The sequence below is a fragment of the Barbus barbus genome (genome assembly GCF_936440315.1).
Source record: "Barbus barbus genome assembly, chromosome: 49".
Lineage (NCBI taxonomy): Eukaryota > Metazoa > Chordata > Actinopteri > Cypriniformes > Cyprinidae > Barbus > Barbus barbus.
Genome location: NC_136727.1, coordinates 22934405 through 22954656, shown reverse-complemented (window position 1 = coordinate 22954656; position 20252 = coordinate 22934405). Strand labels below are relative to the sequence as shown.

At 39.2% G+C, this 20252-nt stretch overlaps 1 protein-coding gene across 1 annotated transcript in view; it reads left to right on the top strand.

Moving 5' to 3' along the window:
* The window catches only part of LOC306867582 (NACHT, LRR and PYD domains-containing protein 12-like), a gene marked incomplete at its 3' end in the record, with an annotated part of 236115 nt that overhangs the window by 165347 nt on the left and 50516 nt on the right, over nt 1-20252 (top strand). Inside the window, exon 7 of the mRNA XM_079413332.1 lies at nt 2950-2996. Coding sequence (XP_079269458.1) covers nt 2950-2996 — 47 coding nt within the window. The remainder of the gene's footprint in view (nt 1-2949; nt 2997-20252) is intronic.

Here is a 20252-nt window from a genome sequence, read left to right as displayed (position 1 = left end):
CCATCTTTTAAGATGATTTTCACTGGATTCCCTTTTAATGTGCCCACACCACTAACATGCTGACTTCGTCAATGTGCTTGATTAAGCCTAGTTTGCTTGTCACTGTTCGACTTAGAAAGTTTTCCCCACTAGTTTTAACTAAGACTACCCTAAAGCAGCAATTTCGTAGCTGACCATTGACATGGGCTTTAATTTTTGATAAAAACTGCCTGGACTTTGCAGAATGTTTTTCACTGCAGTGAGTTGAGGCTTGTTCTGCAGTGTTTAATTTTTTTCCTTTTGCAGGACACAGATCACTGTCATCGTGATTACGCCCACATCTTGTGCATGTTCCTTTTCTCACTTTTTTTGTAAATTTTTGCTGAGCTGCCAGTTCTCTTGTATTCTTTCTTTCTCACTGATTTCACATTATCCACATGTTCTGCAATCTTTAGTTTTTGTGACAGTTGCTTATCCCGAATCCCTATTACTATGCGATCACTCATCTGCTCTTCTTTTTGTGTGCCAAAATCACAGTTTTCAGCTAGCTCGTATAGCTGCCTGACGAATGATTCCACATTTTCGCCGGGAAGTTGTACTCTCGAATGAAACTTGGCACGCTCGTAGATAATGTTGTGTTTCGGGATGAAATGTTCGTCAAATTTGGCCATTACCACAGAATATTTGTTGCTGTCTTCCTCATTTTGGAACGTTAACGATCTGAATATGTCACCTTTATTTATATAGCGCTTTTAACAATGTAAATTGGGTCAAAGCAACTTCACAGGAAAATAGTGTGTCAATAATGTAAAATGAAAAGATTTAAAAAAAGATTTTCAGTTAAAGGCATTTCATTATTGAATTCAGTGATGTCATCATCCAGCTCAGTTCAGTTTAAATAGTGACATCATGTCACTCATGTGCTCGTCATGTGCTCAGCCTCTGCTCCCATCGAATAAATCAGGGCATTTACCTGCACATCTTCACCCTCCTTTGTAAGCAGTGATGCGACTCAATATCTGGCAAACCTCTGTTTCCAGTCCGGCCATGCTTCTGGCTTGGAAAAGTCAAACTGCTCCGGTGGAGTTTACTTTGCCATGGCGATGCACACTTCAGATCCCACAACAACTCACGTTATTAGTTCCGTCTTCTACCCCGTTTTTACTTCTGACACCATGTAGCGCCCGTCACTGATAAACTACACGAGTCGTCAAGTTTTCGTTAAACAGTGCGCACTACTTTATTGAACACGAATCGAGCATCCATCTGTCAGTTTCCTCATCCTTATTCACAGCAACCCCCGGAGCCCCAACGAAGTCAACTTGAACATTTCCATTACACATTAAACAAATCTAGTGAGATAATGCACAGTTTTCCCAGAAAACCCAAACTCACAGCATATATTATACAGAGGAAGAATTTAGCCCCTTTTACACATACAGTGTTTACTGGTAAAATTACCGGTAAGTTATCATTAAGAGATCATGTGTGAACAGGACCTTCTCAAAAATGCTTTTTAAATAGCTTTTCTATGTAAATATAATCTAGACTAGAGTGGCATCTTTGACACTTGCAGCTTTTTCAGTGAATCGCGCTCGAGACCCAGCTTTTTCTGCATTCATCAGGGCTGCAGCTCTGGAAACTATTATGCGCGTCTCGTGTTTATTCTCCACAACTCAGCAACAACTTCTGATTGGCTATTAATGTTAGTTTGATTGAGAATGACAGCGGTGTTCCTCTCATACTATTGGTAGGTGAACTCGAACATGATATCAATAAAGCTGTTTTTATTAATTTTTTATTTTTTTCCACAGCCAAACGCTGCACTGACGCGTCATCGCTTTAGCTGTTTATTTCATGGTCTGGTTTTATTTGGTTTAATGTGCTTTAGACCAGTCCAACCTCTGAGAAACCAAACAAGACCAGTGGGAAAATCCCAAGCAGTTTTAGTGATTTATTTTGTCTTGTTATTTGCTATGAGATTTAGTCAGTCAGTGAGAGTCTGAAAGTGTGTGAGAGCTGGTGACTAGAGGTCTTCACGGGTCCACTTGGATCCGAAAACCCGAGGTCCGACCCGAGAGGGTTCGGGTCCAAAACTTCTATTAGTGTCTTGGAAATGGGTCGGGTTCAGTATTAGCAGCTTTGAGTAATTAAAATAAATGTGCTTTTCCCAAATGGACCTGATTAGACTTTCCCGGATGTGTAGCCTACTTGTGCGTTCATGTTAAGTTCATTTTTGAGAAACGCACGTAAAAAAGGAACATATGTTTGTAATCTCAGAAATCCATCTTATAGATATGACATCAATCAGGAAAATCCACTCACTTCATTACGCTGCATGTCGATGCAAGGCTTTTTTTTTGTGTGCAGAAGCCCTTCACCGGAGATGAGGTAAATAATGTTGCAGACAAAACTAGGAAATCCATGATTTATTAACCTATTGATTAAATTTTTTTAAAACTATCACTAATTTTTATAAAACTAAGATGTATCCATCAGGCAGGCAAATATATAAAGTAATAGGCTAATAAATAGGTAAATAAACTGAATGAAAGTAATGGAGCAGCAGCCAAATCAGTTAGCAGGACCCCAGGATTTTTCCGGACCGATGCGGGGCTGCAGGCTGTGCTCACGTCAATGGCATTTAAGTTCAGCTCCAGTCGAATTCGAAAATAAATGTGGTTGGGTCGGACTCGGGTCTGTCTTGGGTTGGGTTTATGTTTAAAAAAAAGAATATTTATGCACGTCGGGTTCGGGTAAGAAGTGATTCGGGTCGATTCGGGTCAGTTACGGATTTTAGGCCCCGAGAAGACCTGTACTGGCAACCTTGATGCTAGTGCTAGTCATAGCATGTAGCTAACATCTAGAATATTGCTAGTATGTTTAAAGCATGGTTTAACATGTAGCCAAGATCATAATTGAAAATATAGTAATATGAAATATAATAATATAATAATTTGTGTTTTATAGTGTGGATCATGGAGGAGAATCCAGAATTACAGCAGGACTACACAAATGTATGTACACACACACACACACACACACACACACTTTTGTATGTAAACAAAGGTGTGAGACTATGTATGTAAACATGATTGACACAATGTGAGGTTTTTCCAGCTGAGACGCTTTGGTTGCTATGATGTGGAATGTCCACGGCAGTAACATATTACTAGTATCTCATTCTTATGAATTGTACTAAATATAAAAAGTGTGTGTAAATATAAAAAGGAGTGACCAGTAATATTGACTTCTCCATTGTTGTAGGCAGTAGGATGTTTGGTCTGTATTTGTCACGCCCCTCCTCTATTTACAGCTGGGTCAGTAGTGGCAGTGACGAGCACTGCGTTTTACAGTTATCAACTCACAGATGCAAACAAACAAACAAAATAATCCTAAGAGGGCAAGGGCAAATGAACTTGTAATTATTATGGCAGTGCATCAAAATTCAGTGTCATCAGTTTGCCAAAAAAGAACACAGTGTTTTATGCACCATTTACATCTGGGGCCCATTTCAATAAAGAGGTTCAACCAACTCAGAGTTTAAACTTGAACTCTGAGTTGACTTACCCTGCTTTCCCGGGATTGACAAACCTCTCATTTTGAAACGGAAAACCCAGAGTTTCCTTGATTTCAGGGTTACCATACTCCGAGGTTTCACTTAACCTCCTTTCTGAAACGGGCCCCTGGTAGGGAGAAGGTGTACATTTCTTTTGTACCAACTAACATTTTGAAAATAAAAGTGTTTTCATGAATTCGCTAGTTTATGTCATAACGGCTTTACAAACGATTTACACAAAAATTTGAGACTGGCCCTGACATTCTGTTAAACATTTCCTTCTCTGTTTCACTGAAGAAACTCAGTCATATGGGTTTGGACAACATGAGCTAGGGGTGTGCAATTTGACAAAAAAAACTTATATCAATATTTTCTGGGATTTTATGGATAACGATGATCAGATTATATTTTGCTGTATTTTATGTTTTGTGCTGGTATTTTAAGGACTGTTGTGGATTGTGTCTGTATTCAGAAAGGCACAGAAAGCAAATAACGTGTTCTAATAAAATAATGCATGCCACTAAAGGGACATGGTTAGCTTCTTGCTAGCGGTAGCCTGTTACATTACAGTACATAAGATTTCACTTACAACATAAATAGGGTGCCTATACAGACCATTTTTACAAGATGCAACCTTGCCAGGATTTCTGTATTGCCTAAAATATCCAGGTTGTGGCTGTTTGCACTGTGCAGGTAGATTGCTTTGTGACATTCATGAGAGCTATAGAGAGTAGCTCTCCTTATGCTTTCGAATCGCTCTCGCGTCTACCTTGGTGTCTTTTTTGATCAGTGCGCAGCAACACTTCAAGTCAAACGAATGAACAAACACGTGCACATATTTGCATCACTTTGATCGTTCTCGTAGATCTCACCTTCTCACGTGCAGTGCCACGATTGGTCGAATATGTACAATACCTGCATGTCATTGGTCAAACTACTTTGGATGTTTTAGGCAATATTAAAATTCTGGCCAGGACGTGTCCCGTATGAATGGCACATATGGCCACCGTACACATAAATAGACAAGCATCTGATCTTGTAAAATGTGTGGTAAGTACTGCCGCTCTATAGTATAAACAGAGTACGTGCGATCACGAATCTCGAAAGCGAAACTAAAAAGTGATCGTGTATTCGAAAGCAGTTTCAGTGGCCCGCATATTAATAGCGGCTCCCTGATTCCTGCATTTTATATACAGTATAATTACCCAAAGATATAACTGCGCGAGAAAGTATTGAAATATATATTTTCCGTGTTTCCTTCCTGCTGTGTGAGCTACTGAAATGAGCCACACTCTGAAACAGCCAATCAGAACAGAGCTCAACATTTAGTCGCACTGTGAAACAGCCAATCAGAACAGAGCTGAGACGCTTTGGTTGACATGATGTGGAATATATCACATTTTTTTGCCCCTTTTTTATGGAAACACTAAATGACGAACAATATCTTAAGCACCATCACCAATCTTATTTATATTTTCACATTCTCCATTAAAATACCTTCAAAATTATATATGATTAGTTGGAATTGGACAAAAAATGACTGAGCTTCAGCTGTTTGAAAGCAACGGGGGCTGCAGATCTGATTTTGAGAAAAAAATTGAGTTAAAGATTCCAAAGCAAAATCACCAAGCAACGTTGCATATTTTCCTCCAGTCCTTTTCTTAATAATGATTACTGTATTATTTATCACAATATAGTTATTTTTATTTTATCTTTGTTATTAAAAAAATAACAAATATACAAATAAACAGTAGCCTAGACCTACTGTAATGCATGGATCAAATATAATGTTACACATCAGATTTTCCCCCAAACCTTAACTAAACCTTCATGAAAGACATAACAGTTTATGATTGTGTGAATCTTGCCAAGACATATTTCGCAATAATGTACTTTATAAGGGAGAAAGGCACACGCTTTGCAAATGTCAGTCAGCACGATCATTTGTTTTCATCAGTGTGGGTTTAAAAATAATATTTCACTGATTTGGCCTCATGTCATGGAGAATTCGATATGAATATTCACAAAGCTGGAATGCTGTGCTTTGCAACAATAGACCTACAACTTGTGTTGAGAAGCAGCAGCAGTCGTCCAGAAGAGATCAGAGAAAAAGGTTCTCCTCTCAGAAAACGTACAAATAAAGATATATTTAGATATTTAATTGCTATTTAGAGCATTGGGATGGCTAGAAGAGGGCTTAATGAACTTATTTTTGGGAAAGCCTCAAATTTGACCAAAACTGACATTTTTCACTTCTTTTGACAGCAGCTCAAAATTAGTCTGTGTGACTTCCGGCTCATTCTGCCAGCACGGGTCACATATTTCCTTTTGTCTGGAAACAACACCAAGTCTCTCCTGTGCAGATATTATAAGCAAAATATTTTTTAATGTTGGTTAGTTTTTAATAAGAACTTATTTGTTAGAATTAAACAATAATGAAGGTTTTTTGATAGTACATTGAAGCTTGTATTGAATGTAACTATAAATAAACTATATATCAATCGCTGCATTTTTAAAAAAATGCTCTATTTTACGAACGCATTGACAGATCGTTACGAAACTCAGTATGCTTCTTCGGCACCATGCCCTGATGGTACTCAAAATGTTTGGAGACAGTGCCACCTTGTGTTCAAAAGTTATAATTAAATTTCTAAAAATGCTAATAACTTTTGCTTACATTAGCCTATTGTAATAAATATTGATAGATTCCTTGGTTCATGCCGAGAACATTGATACCAATTGTCCCATAATTGGATGAACTTCCTATCCACCATTTTGATTCATGTTGAAAACGTACTTTTTCGAACTCCTCCTAGACCGTTAGTCCGATTTTCACCAAATTTGACACGGATCTTCTTCAGACCATGTTGACAAAAAGTAATGGATTGTGTGTCGATATACGAAACAGTTTTTGTTTAGCGCGTCAACAAATTTGCTGGTAAGATGCCAAACTGCATCTAAGGCTGTATCTCAGCGAAACTTTGACATATTCACACCAAAATTTGTATGTGACATTGTGACCTCACACTGACCTCACACTAACCCTAACTGATTTCTGTTGAAAACCTAATTTTTCAAACTACTCCTAGACCATTCGTCTGATTTTCAACAAAATCGAATCATATCATCTTCAGACCATGCAGACAAAAAGTTATGGATTTCGTGTTGATAGACAAAACCATTTTCACATACCACAACAACGAATTTTAGACATGATACCAAAGTGACACTTGAGTCCGCATCTCTGCAATGCTTTGGCATATTGACACCAAACTTTGTGTGTACCATTGTCACCTCACACAGAACACACCTCATCGATTTGATGACGGTGCCAACTGTTGGTTAATAGTGAAAAGTCATTCAATCATATTACTAGTAGTTAGGGGCCAAGCACTGAAGGTGCTTAGGCACCTATTGAAACCGTTGGCGTTATTAGGGGCCAAGCACCGAAGGTGCGTAGGCACCTATTGTGTTTGTTAGTGTTATTAGGGGCCAAGCACCGAAGGTGCGTAGGCACCTATTGTGTTTGTTAGTGTTATTAGGGGCCAAGCACCGAAGGGTGCGAAGGCACCTATTGAAACCGTTAGCGTTATTAGGGGCCAAGCACCGAAGGTGCGTAGGCACCTATTGTGTTTGTTGGTGTTATTAGGGGCCAAGCACCGAAGGTGCGTAGGCACCCATTGTGTTTGTTAGTGTTATTATTCTTTTGCTTCTTCTTCTTCTTCTTCTTCCGCCGCGATTCAATGGCAGCCCATAGAGCCGATTGCGGGAAAGTTGTAAAATTTGGCACACTGATAGAGGCCAGTCTCACCATTAACCGTAGCAAATTTGGAGTCTCTAACTCAAACTCTCTAGCGCCACCACTTGTCCAAAAATGCGATTTTGAAATGCTAATAACGTTTGAACCGTAAGCCACAAAATGAAAATTCTTTTTTCCTCTGATTCCTTGGCTCATGCTGAGTCGAATGGACACCAAAATTCAAAAATCGTAAGGTTTAGTTTTTTCGCTATTTTCAATTGTTCGTAAAACCTACTCTTTCGAACTCGTCCTAGGCCGTTGCACCGAATCTTACGAAAATTGAACCAGATCATCTTCATACCATGCTGGCAAAAAGTTATGGAATTCAAGTTGATTTGTCAAACCGTTTCCGAATAGCCCACGAACAAATTCTGCGAAAACCACGTCAAAGTGAACGTGAGGCTATATCTCCACAACAGTTTGGCCTATTGAGACCAAACTGGGTGTGTGTTGTAACAAGCATGACCTGAGACTACCTGCAGTGTTTCGGCGCTGTGCCCCCTGGTGGTCAGGAGATATAAAAATTGCATATTTTTGCTCATAACTAATGAATGCTCTGACCAAAAATCACAAAACTGGTGTCTTTAGATTCAGTACATCATGCCGAGTCGAACGATATCCAATTTTCCCAATTCGGCCATTTTGGGCGTCGGCCATTTTGAATTTACCTTTAAATTGCTGTATCTTAAGAACGCATTAGCGTATCGTTTCGCAAATAATTACAAAAATGTTCGGTACCAGGCCCTGAATGTACACAAAAAATTTGGGGGCAGCGCCACCTTGTGGTCAAACGTTATAACGAAATTTCGAAAAATGCTAATAACTTTTGCGTGCATTAGCCTATTGGTATCAAACTGGTATTGCTAGATTCCTTGGTTCGTGCCGAGAACATTGATACCAATTTTGCCATAATTGGCTGAACTTCCTTTCCGCCATTTTGATTCATGTTGAAAACCTACTTTTTCGAACTCCTCCTAGACCGTTCGTCCGATTTTCACCAAATTTGACTCCGATCATCTTCAGACCATGCTGGCAAAAAGTTATGGATTTCGTAACGATACACGAAACGGTTTTCGTTTAACGCATCAACAAATTTGCTGGAAAGATGCCAAACTGCATCTGAGGCTGTATCTCTGCAAAGCTTTGAGATATTTACACCAAACTTTGCATGTGTCATTGTCACCTCACTCTGACCAAGCCACGTCATTTTCGTCACAGCGCCACCTATTGGTCAAGAGTAATAGATCATTTAGTAACCATTGAATTTTGAACTTACAGAAATGCTAATAACTTTTGATTGCATCAGCCTATTGTCATGAAACCTGTCTCAAAATATTCCTTGGGTCATGCCGACAACATACATACCAATTATTCTATAATAAGCCGATCTTCCTGTCCGCCATATTGATTCATGTTGAAAACCTACTTTTTCGAACTCCTCCTAGACCGTTCGTCCGATTTTCACCAAAATTGAATGGGATCATCTTCAGACCACGCTGACAAAAAGTTATGGATTTCATGTCGACAGATAAAACCGTTTTTGTATAGTGCTGCTACAAATTTTAGGCATGTTGCCAAAATGAGTCTGAGACTATATCTATGCAAAGCTTTGACGTAATTACACCAAACTTTGTGTGTGCCATTGTCGACTCACACAGAACGCAACAAAGTGCTTTGATTAGAGCGTCACCTATTGGCCAAAAGTGATAAGCCATTTAATCATATTACTGGTGGTTTTATTTATAATTTTCAGCCCTTTCAATTACAATCGTGCAATTATTGCTTTTGTTACTCATTGTTGCATTTGGTCTGATGCTCCGTGCCATGTTTAGCTCCTGACTTTGCCATTGGAGTGCTTGGCCCCGTGATTGCTGCTTGCAGCTATATTTATTATTATTATTATTAGGGGCCAAGCACCGAAGGTGCTTAGGCACCTATTGTAATCGTTAGAATTCTTATTATTATTATTATTATTATTATTATTCTTCTTCCGCCGCAAAGTCAATGGCAGCCCATAGAACCAATTGCGGGAAAGTTGTACAATTTGGCACACTGATAGATGATACTGTAAATACTAATCACACCAAATTTGGAGTCTCTAACTCAAACTCTCTAGCGCCACCACTTGTCCAAATATTCAATTTTGAAATGCTAATAACGTTTGATTCGTAAGCCACAAAATTCAAATTAAAATTCCTCTGAATCATTGGCTCAAGCCGAGTCGACTCATGTCCAAAATTCAAAAATCGTAAGGTTTAGTTTTTTCGCTATATTCAATTGTTCGTAAAACCTACTTTGTCGAACTCGTCCTAGACGGTTTGTCCAATTCTCACCAAAATTGGCCAGATCATCTACAGACCATGGAGGGCAAAAGTTATGCAATTCAAGTCGATTCGTCCAAGCGTTTTCGAATACCACACTAACGAATTTGCCGAAAAGCACGCAAAAATGGATCTGAGGCTATATCTCCGCAAGGGTTTGACGTATTGACACGAAACTTGGTGTATGTTATACCAAGCATGAGCTGAGGCTACGTGCAGTGATTCAGCGCTGTGCCACCTAGTGGTCAGGAGATATGAAAAAGTCATATTTTTGCTTATAACTTGTGAATGGTTCGGCCAAAAATCAACAAACTGGTCTCATTGGATTCGGAACATCATGCCGAGTCCAACCATATCCAATTTTCCCATGCCAGCCATTTTAGGTGTCGGCCATGTTGAATTTTGTAATAAAGTGCTATATTTTACGAACAAATTAACGTATCGTTATGAAACTTGGTATGGGTCATTAGCACGACTGCCCGAAGGAGCCTGCGAAGTTTCGAAGCAACTCCACCTAGTGGTAAAATCACATTTTCACATGCTTATAACTTTGGGTGGGGTTCACATATTTTCACAGCAGTCACCATTTTAGACTCCTGAATCGTTGCCGAGTCCATTGTTACCAAATTTGTCAGGTTTAGCCTTATGGTTTGCGCTACGTAGCATTTTTGCGCTTAAAAAACATCTGGCAATATCGTAGAAACCGTTACTCCGATCGACACGAAACCACCGTAGGAAGTTCGAAAACTTAGCGTCCCGGTAATTGTATCCATTGGCCAATTGCCAAAATTTTGATCGTAACTGGCACAAAAATGCAAACAAAGTCAACAGTCAGTCATTTTTTATCTACTTACACACAAATATGTCTAGAACTCCAAAACAAAATGAGATATATTCACCAAATTTGACACGCATATATATGGGCACACTCTAAGGACACTTACAAAATTAGGTGGGATTGTGCCTGTTGGTGGCGCTATAATTGAACAAAACATGAAATTGTGATTGACTATCTTACGAATGCATTGGTGTACCATTCCGAAACTTTATATATATCATGGAGACCACAACCTGAAAGTACTCAAAATGTTTTGAGACAGTGCCATCTTGTGTTCAAAATTTATAATGAAATGGCAAAGAAGTGCTTATATCTTTCTGTGAATTTTACCTATTGTGACGAGACTGTTATTAATAGATTCCTTGGGTCATGCTGAGAACAGTCATACCAACGTTGCCATAGTCAGTTATCTGGTTTTCACATACCACAACAACGAATTTGAGGTATGACGCCAAAATGACACTTGAGGCCGTATCTCTACAATGCTTTGGCATATTGATACCAAACTTTGTGTGTGTCATTGTCACATCACACAGAACACATCACATTGATTTGTTGACGTTGCCACCTGTTGGTCAAAAGTAAAAGGTCAATCAATCCTATTACTGCTAGTTTTGAATGATTTTTCAGCCATTTTTACTACAATAATCTTAAAATGGCTTCAATTACTAATTTTTGCAGTTGTTCTGATGCTCCGTGCTATGCTTTGCTTCTCGTTTTGCCGCTGGTGTGCTTGGCCCCGTCATTGCTGCTTGCAGCTATATTTATTAGGGGCCAAGCACCGAAGGTGCTTAGGCACCTATTGTTATTGTTAGAATTCCTATTATTATTATTATTATACTTCTTCCGCCGCAAAGTCAATGGCAGCCCATAGAACCGATTGCGGGAAAGTTGTACAATTTGGCACACTGATAGAGGATACTGTCAATACAAACCACACCACATTTGGAGTCTCTAGCTCAAACTCTCTAGCGCCACCACTTGTCCAAATATTCAATCTTGAAATGCTAATAACGTTTGAACAGTAAGCCACAAAATCAAAATTAATTCATCCTCTGAATCCTTGGCTCAAGCCGAGTCGAATCAAGTCCGAAATTCAAAAATCGTAAGGTTTAGTTTTTTCGCTATCTTCAATTGTTCGTAAAACCTACTTTGTCGAACTCGTCCTAGACGATTTGTCCGATTCTCACCAAAATTGGCTCAGATCATCTACAGACCATGGAGGCAAAAAGTTATGGAAATGAAATCGATTCGTCCAAGCATTCTCGAATACCTCACTAACGAATTTGCCGAAAAGCGTGCAGAAATAGATCTGAAGCTATATCTCCGCAAGGGTTTGGCATATTGACACGAAACTTGGTGAGTGTTATAACAAGCATGATCTGAGGCTACTTGCAGTGATTCGGCGCTGTGCCACCTAGTGGTCAGGAGATATGAAAAATTCATATTTTTTCTTATAACTTGTGAATGATTTGGCCAAAAATCACAAAACGGGTCTCATTGGATTCAAAGCATCATGCCGAGTCCAACCATATCCAATTTTCCCATGTCAGCCATTTTGGGTGTCGGCCATGTTGAATTTTGTAGTAAAATGCTGTATTTTACGAACGAATTAACGTATCATTACGAAATTTGGTATGGGTCATTAGCACGACGCCCTGAAGGAGCCTGAGAAGTTTCGAAGCAGCGCCACCTAGTGGTAAAATCTAATTTTCACATGCTTATCACTTTGGGTGGGGTTCACATATTTTCACAGCAGTCACCATTTTAGACTCCTGAATCGTAGCCGAGTCCATCGATACCAAATTTGTCAGGTTTAGCCTTATGATTTGCGCTACGTAGCATTTTTGCGCTTAAAAAACATCTGGCAATATCGTAGAAACCGTTACTCCGATCGACACGAAACCACCGTAGGAAGTTCGAAAACTTAGCGTCCCGGTAATTTTATCCATTGACCAATTGCCAAAATTTTGATCGTAAGTGGCACAAAAATGCAAACAAAGTCAACAGTCACTCATTTTTTATCTACTTACACACAAATATGTCTATAACTCCAAAACAAAATGAGATATATTCACCAAATTTGACACGCATTTGTATGGGCACACTCTAAGGACACTTAAAAAATTAGGTGGGATTGTGCCTCTTGGTGGCGCTATAATTGAACAAAACATGAAATTGTCATTGACTATCTTACGAATGCATTGGTGTACCATTCCGAAACTTTATATGTATCATGGAGACCACGACCTGAAAGTACCCAAAATGTTTTCAGACAGTGCCATCTTGTGGTCAAAATTCATAATGAAATGGCAAAAAAGTGCTTATATCTTTCTGTGAATTTTACCTATTGTGACGAGACTGTTATTAATAGATTCCTTGGGTCATGCTGAGAACAGTCATACCAACGTTGCCATAGTCAGTTATCTGGTTTTCACATACCACAACAACGAATTTGAGGTATGACGCCAAAATGACACTTGAGGCATTATCTCTACAATGCTTTGGCATATTGATACCAAACTTTGTGTGTGTCATTGTCACATCACACAGAACACATCACATTGATTTGTTGACGTTGCCACCTGTTGGTCAAAAGTAAAAAGTCAATCAATCCTATTACTGCTAGTTTTGAATGATTTTTCAGCCATTTTTACTACAATAATCTTAAAATGCCTTCAATTACTAATTTTTGCACTTGTTCTGATGCTCCATGCTATGCTTTGCTTCTCGTTTTGCCGCTGGTGTGCTTGGCCCCGTCATTGCTGCTTGCAGCTATATTTAGGGGCCAAGCACCGAAGGTGCTTAGGCACCTATTGTAATCGTTAGAATTCTTATTATTATTATTATTATTATTATTATTCTTCTTCCGCCGCAAAGTCAATGGCAGCCCATAGAACCAATTGCGGGAAAGTTGTACAATTTGGCACACTAATAGATGATACTGTATATACTAATCACACCAAATTTGGAGTCTCTAACTCAAACTCTCTAGCGCCACCACTTGTCCAAATATTCAATTTTGAAATGCTAATAACGTTTAATTCGTAAGCCACAAAATTCAAATTAAAATTCCTCTGAATCATTGGCTCAAGCCGAGTCGACTCATGTCCAAAATTCAAAATTCGTAAGGTTTAGTTTTTTCGCTATATTCAATTGTTCGTAAAACCTACTTCATCGAACTCGTCCTAGACGATTTGTCCAATTCTCACCAAAATTGGCTCAGATCATCTACAGACCATGGAGGGCAAAAGTTATGCAATTCAAGTCGATTCGTCCAAGCGTTCTCGAATACCACACTAACGAATTTGCCGAAAAGCACGCAAAAATGGATCTGAGGCTATATCTCCGCAAGGGTTTGGCGTATTGACACGAAACTTGGTGTATCTTATACCAAGCATGAGCTGAGGCTACGTGCAGTGATTCAGCGCTGTGCCACCTAGTGGTCAGGAGATATGAAAAATTCCTATTTTTGCTTATAACTTGTGAATGGTTCGGCCAAAAATCAACAAACTGGTCTCATTGGATTCGGAACATCATGCCGAGTCCAACCTTATCCAATTTTCCCATGTCAGCCATTTTAGGCGTCGGCCATGTTGAATTTTGTAATAAAGTGCTATATTTTACGAACGAATTAACGTATCGTTACAAAACTTGGTATGGGTCATTAGCACGACTCCCTGAAGGAGCCTGCGAAGTTTCGAAGCAGCGCCACCTAGTGGTAAAATCACATTTTCACATGCTTATAACTTTGAGTGGGGTTCACATATTTTCACAGCAGTCACCATTTTAGACTCCTGAATCGTAGCCGAGTCCATTGTTACCAAATTTGTCAGGTTTAGCCTTATGGTTTGCGCTACGTAGCATTTTTGCGCTTAAAAAACATCTGGCAATATCGTAGAAACCGTTACTCCGATCGACACGAAACCACCGTAGGAAGTTCGGAAACTTAGCGTCCCGGTAATTTTATCCATTGACCAATTGCCAAAATTTTGATCGTAAGTTGCACAAAAATGCAAACAAAGTCAACAGTCAGTCATTTTTTATCTACTTACACACAAATATGTCTATAACTCCAAAACAAAATGAGATATATTCACCAAATTTGACACGCATATGTATGGGCACACTCTAAGGACACTTACAAAATTAGGTGGGATTGTGCCTCTTGGTGGCGCTATAATTGAACAAAACATGAAATTGTCATTGACTATAATGGAGATGGTTATTAATAGATTCCTTGGGTCATGCTGAGAACAGTTATACCAACGTTGCCATAGTCAGTTATCTGGTTTTCACATACCACAACAACGAATTTGAGGTATGATGCCAAAATCACACTTGAGGCTGTATCTCTACAATGCTTTGGCATATTGATACCAAATGATGTTGTGTGTGTCATTGTCACATCACACAGAACACATCAAATCGATTTGTTGATGGTGCCACCTGTTGGTCAAAAGTAAAAAGTCAATCAATCCTATTACTGCTAGTTTTAAATGATTTTTCACTCATTTGGACTGCAATAATCTTAAAATGGCTTCAATTTCTCATTTCTGCAGTTGGTCTGATGTTCCGTGCTATGCTTTGCTCCTCGTTTTGCTGCTGATGTGCTTGGCCCCGCAATTGCTGCTTGCAGCTATATTTATTATTATTCTTCTTCCGCCGCAAATGAATGGCAGCCCATAGAACCGATTGCGGGAAAGTTGTACAATTTGGCACACTGATAGATGATACTGTAAGTACTAATCACACCAAATTTGGAGTCTCTAACTCAAACTCTCTAGCGCCACCACTTGTCCAAATATAACATTTTGAAATGCTAATAACTTTTGATCCGTAAGCCACAAAATTAAAATTCTTCTTTCCTCTGAATCACTGGCTCAAGCCGAGTCGACTCATGTCCAAAATTCAAAAATCGCAAGGTTTAGTTTTTTCGCTATCTTCAATTGTTCGTAAAACCTACTTTGTCGAACTCGTCCTAGACGATTCGTCCGATTCTCACCAAAATTGGCTCAGATCATCTACAGACCATGGAGGGCAAAAGTTATGCAATTAAAGTCGATTCGTCCAAGCGTTCTCGAATACCACACTAACGAATTTGCTGAAAAGCACGCAAAAATGGATCTGAGGCTATATCTCCGCAAGGGTTTGGCGTATTGACACGAATCTTGGTGTATGTTATACCAAGCATGAGCTGAGGCTGCGTGCAGTGATTCGGCGCTGTGCCACCTAGTGGTCAGGAGATATGAAAAATTCATATTTTTGCTTATAACTTGTGAATGATTTGGCCAAAAATCACAAAACAGGTCTCATTGGATTCAGATCATCATGCCGAGTCCAATCATATCAAATTTTACCATGTAAGCCATTTTAGGCGTCGGCCATGTTGAATTTTGTAGTAAAATGCTATATTTTACGAACGAATTAACGTATCGTTACGAAACTTGGTATGGGTCATTAGCACGACGCCCTGAAGGACCCTGCGAAGTTTCGAAGCAGCGCCACCTAGTGGCAAAATCACATTTTCACATGCTTATCACTGTGGGTGGGGTTCACATATTTTCACAGCAGTCACCTTTTTAGACTCCTGAATCGTAGCCGAGTCCATTGATACCAAATTTGTCAGGTTTAGCCTTATGGATTGCGCTACGTTGAATTTTTGCGCTTAAAAAACATCTGCCAATATCGTAGAAACCGTTACTCCGATCGTCACGAAACCACCGTAGGAAGTTCGGAAACTTAGCGTCCCGGTAACTTTATATTTTGACCAATTGCTAAAATTTTGATCGTAAGCGGCACAAAAATGCAAACAAAGTCAACAGTCAGTCATTTTCTATCTACTTACACACTAATATGTCTATAACTCCAAAACAAAATGAGATATTTTCACCAAAATTGACACGCATATGTATGGTAACACTCTAAGGACACTTACAAAATTAGGTGGTATTGTGCCTCTTGGTGGCGCTATAATTGAACAAAATTGTCATTGACTATCTTACGAATGCATTGGTGTACCATTCCGAAACTTTATATGTATCATGGAGACCACGACCTGAAAGTACTCAAAATGTTTTAAGACAGTGCCATCTTGTGGTCAAAATTCATAATGAAATGGCACAAAAGTGCTTATATCTTTCTGTGAATTTTACCTATTGTGACGAGACTGTTATTAATAGATTCCTTGGGTCATGCTGAGAACAGTCATACCAACGTTGCCATAGTCAGTTATCTGGTTTTCACATACCACAACAACGAATTTGAGGTATGACGCCAAAATGACACTTGAGGCCGTATCTCTACAGTGCTTTGGCATATTGATACCAAACTTTGTGTGTCATTGTCACATCACACAGAACACATCACATTGATTTGTTGACGTTGCCACCTGTTGGTCAAAAGTAAAAAGTCAATCAATCCTATTACTGCTAGTTTTGAATGAATTTTCAGCCATGTTTACTACAATAATCTTAAAATGGCTTCAATTACAAATTTTTGCAGTTGTTCTGATGCTCCATGCTATGCTTTGCTTCTCGTTTTGCCGCTGGTGTGCTTGGCCCCGTCATTGCTGCTTGCAGCTATATTTAGGGGCCAAGCACCGAAGGTGCTTAGGCACCTATTGTAATCGTTAGAATTCTTATTATTATTAGGGGCCAAGCACCGAAGGTGCTTAGGCACCTATTGTTATTGTTAGAATTCCTATTATTATTAGGGGCCAAGCACCGAAGGTGCTTAGGCACCTATTGTAATCGTTAGAATTCTTATTAGGGGCCAAGCACCGAAGGTGCTTAGGCACCTATTGTAATCGTTAGAATTCTTATTATTATTATTATTATTATTATTATTCTTCTTCCGCCGCAAAGTCAATGGCAGCCCATAGAACCAATTGCGGGAAAGTTGTACAATTTGGCACACTGATAGATGATACTGTAAATACTAATCACACCAAATTTGGAGTCTCTAACTCAAACTCTCTAGCGCCACCACTTGTCCAAATATTCAATTTTGAAATGCTAATAACGTTTGATCCGTAAGCCACAAAATTCAAATAAAAATTCCTCTGAATCATTGGCTCAAGCCGAGTCGACTCATGTCCAAAATTCAAAATTCATAAGGTTTAGTTTTTTCGCTAAATTCAATTGTTCGTAAAACCTACTTCATCGAACTCGTCCTAGACGATTTGTCCAATTCTCACCAAAATTGGCTCAGATCATCTACAGACCATGGAGGGCAAAAGTTATGCAATTAAAGACGATTCGTCCAAGCGTTCTCGAATACCACACTAACGAATTTGCCGAAAAGCACGCAAAAATGGATCTGAGGCTATATCTCCGCAAGGGCTTGGCGTATTGACACGAAACTTGGTGTATGTTATACCAAGCATGAGCTGAGGCTACGTGCAGTAATTCGGCGCTGTGCCACCTAGTGGTCAGGAGATATGAAAAATTCATATTTTTGCTTATAACTTGTGAATGGTTTGGCCAAAAATCAACAAACTGGTCTCATTGGATTCGGAACATCATGCCGAGTCCAACCATATCCAATTTTCCCATGCCAGCCATTTTAGGTGTCGGCCATGTTGAATTTTGTAATAAAGTGCTATATTTTACGAACAAATTAACGTATCGTTATGAAACTTGGTATGGGTCATTAGCACGACTGCCCGAAGGAGCCTGCGAAGTTTCGAAGCAACTCCACCTAGTGGTAAAATCACATTTTCACATGCTTATAACTTTGGGTGGGGTTCACATATTTTCACAGCAGTCACCATTTTAGACTCCTGAATCGTTGCCGAGTCCATTGTTACCAAATTTGTCAGGTTTAGCCTTATGGTTTGCGCTACGTAGCATTTTTGCGCTTAAAAAACATCTGGCAATATCGTAGAAACCGTTACTCCGATCGACACGAAACCACCGTAGGAAGTTCGAAAACTTAGCGTCCCGGTAATTGTATCCATTGGCCAATTGCCAAAATTTTGATCGTAACTGGCACAAAAATGCAAACAAAGTCAACAGTCAGTCATTTTTTATCTACTTACACACAAATATGTCTAGAACTCCAAAACAAAATGAGATATATTCACCAAATTTGACACGCATATATATGGGCACACTCTAAGGACACTTACAAAATTAGGTGGGATTGTGCCTGTTGGTGGCGCTATAATTGAACAAAACATGAAATTGTGATTGACTATCTTACGAATGCATTGGTGTACCATTCCGAAACTTTATATATATCATGGAGACCACAACCTGAAAGTACTCAAAATGTTTTGAGACAGTGCCATCTTGTGTTCAAAATTTATAATGAAATGGCAAAGAAGTGCTTATATCTTTCTGTGAATTTTACCTATTGTGACGAGACTGTTATTAATAGATTCCTTGGGTCATGCTGAGAACAGTCATACCAACGTTGCCATAGTCAGTTATCTGGTTTTCACATACCACAACAACGAATTTGAGGTATGACGCCAAAATGACACTTGAGGCCGTATCTCTACAATGCTTTGGCATATTGATACCAAACTTTGTGTGTGTCATTGTCACATCACACAGAACACATCACATTGATTTGTTGACGTTGCCACCTGTTGGTCAAAAGTAAAAGGTCAATCAATCCTATTACTGCTAGTTTTGAATGATTTTTCAGCCATTTTTACTACAATAATCTTAAAATGGCTTCAATTACTAATTTTTGCAGTTGTTCTGATGCTCCGTGCTATGCTTTGCTTCTCGTTTTGCCGCTGGTGTGCTTGGCCCCGTCATTGCTGCTTGCAGCTATATTTATTAGGGGCCAAGCACCGAAGGTGCTTAGGCACCTATTGTTATTGTTAGAATTCCTATTATTATTATTATTATACTTCTTCCGCCGCAAAGTCAATGGCAGCCCATAGAACCGATTGCGGGAAAGTTGTACAATTTGGCACACTGATAGAGGATACTGTCAATACAAACCACACCACATTTGGAGTCTCTAGCTCAAACTCTCTAGCGCCACCACTTGTCCAAATATTCAATCTTGAAATGCTAATAACGTTTGAACAGTAAGCCACAAAATCAAAATTAATTCATCCTCTGAATCCTTGGCTCAAGCCGAGTCGAATCAAGTCCGAAATTCAAAAATCGTAAGGTTTAGTTTTTTCGCTATCTTCAATTGTTCGTAAAACCTACTTTGTCGAACTCGTCCTAGACGATTTGTCCGATTCTCACCAAAATTGGCTCAGATCATCTACAGACCATGGAGGCAAAAAGTTATGGAAATGAAATCGATTCGTCCAAGCATTCTCGAATACCTCACTAACGAATTTGCCGAAAAGCGTGCAGAAATAGATCTGAAGCTATATCTCCGCAAGGGTTTGGCATATTGACACGAAACTTGGTGAGTGTTATAACAAGCATGATCTGAGGCTACTTGCAGTGATTCGGCGCTGTGCCACCTAGTGGTCAGGAGATATGAAAAATTCATATTTTTTCTTATAACTTGTGAATGATTTGGCCAAAAATCACAAAACGGGTCTCATTGGATTCAAAGCATCATGCCGAGTCCAACCATATCCAATTTTCCCATGTCAGCCATTTTGGGTGTCGGCCATGTTGAATTTTGTAGTAAAATGCTGTATTTTACGAACGAATTAACGTATCATTACGAAATTTGGTATGGGTCATTAGCACGACGCCCTGAAGGAGCCTGAGAAGTTTCGAAGCAGCGCCACCTAGTGGTAAAATCTAATTTTCACATGCTTATCACTTT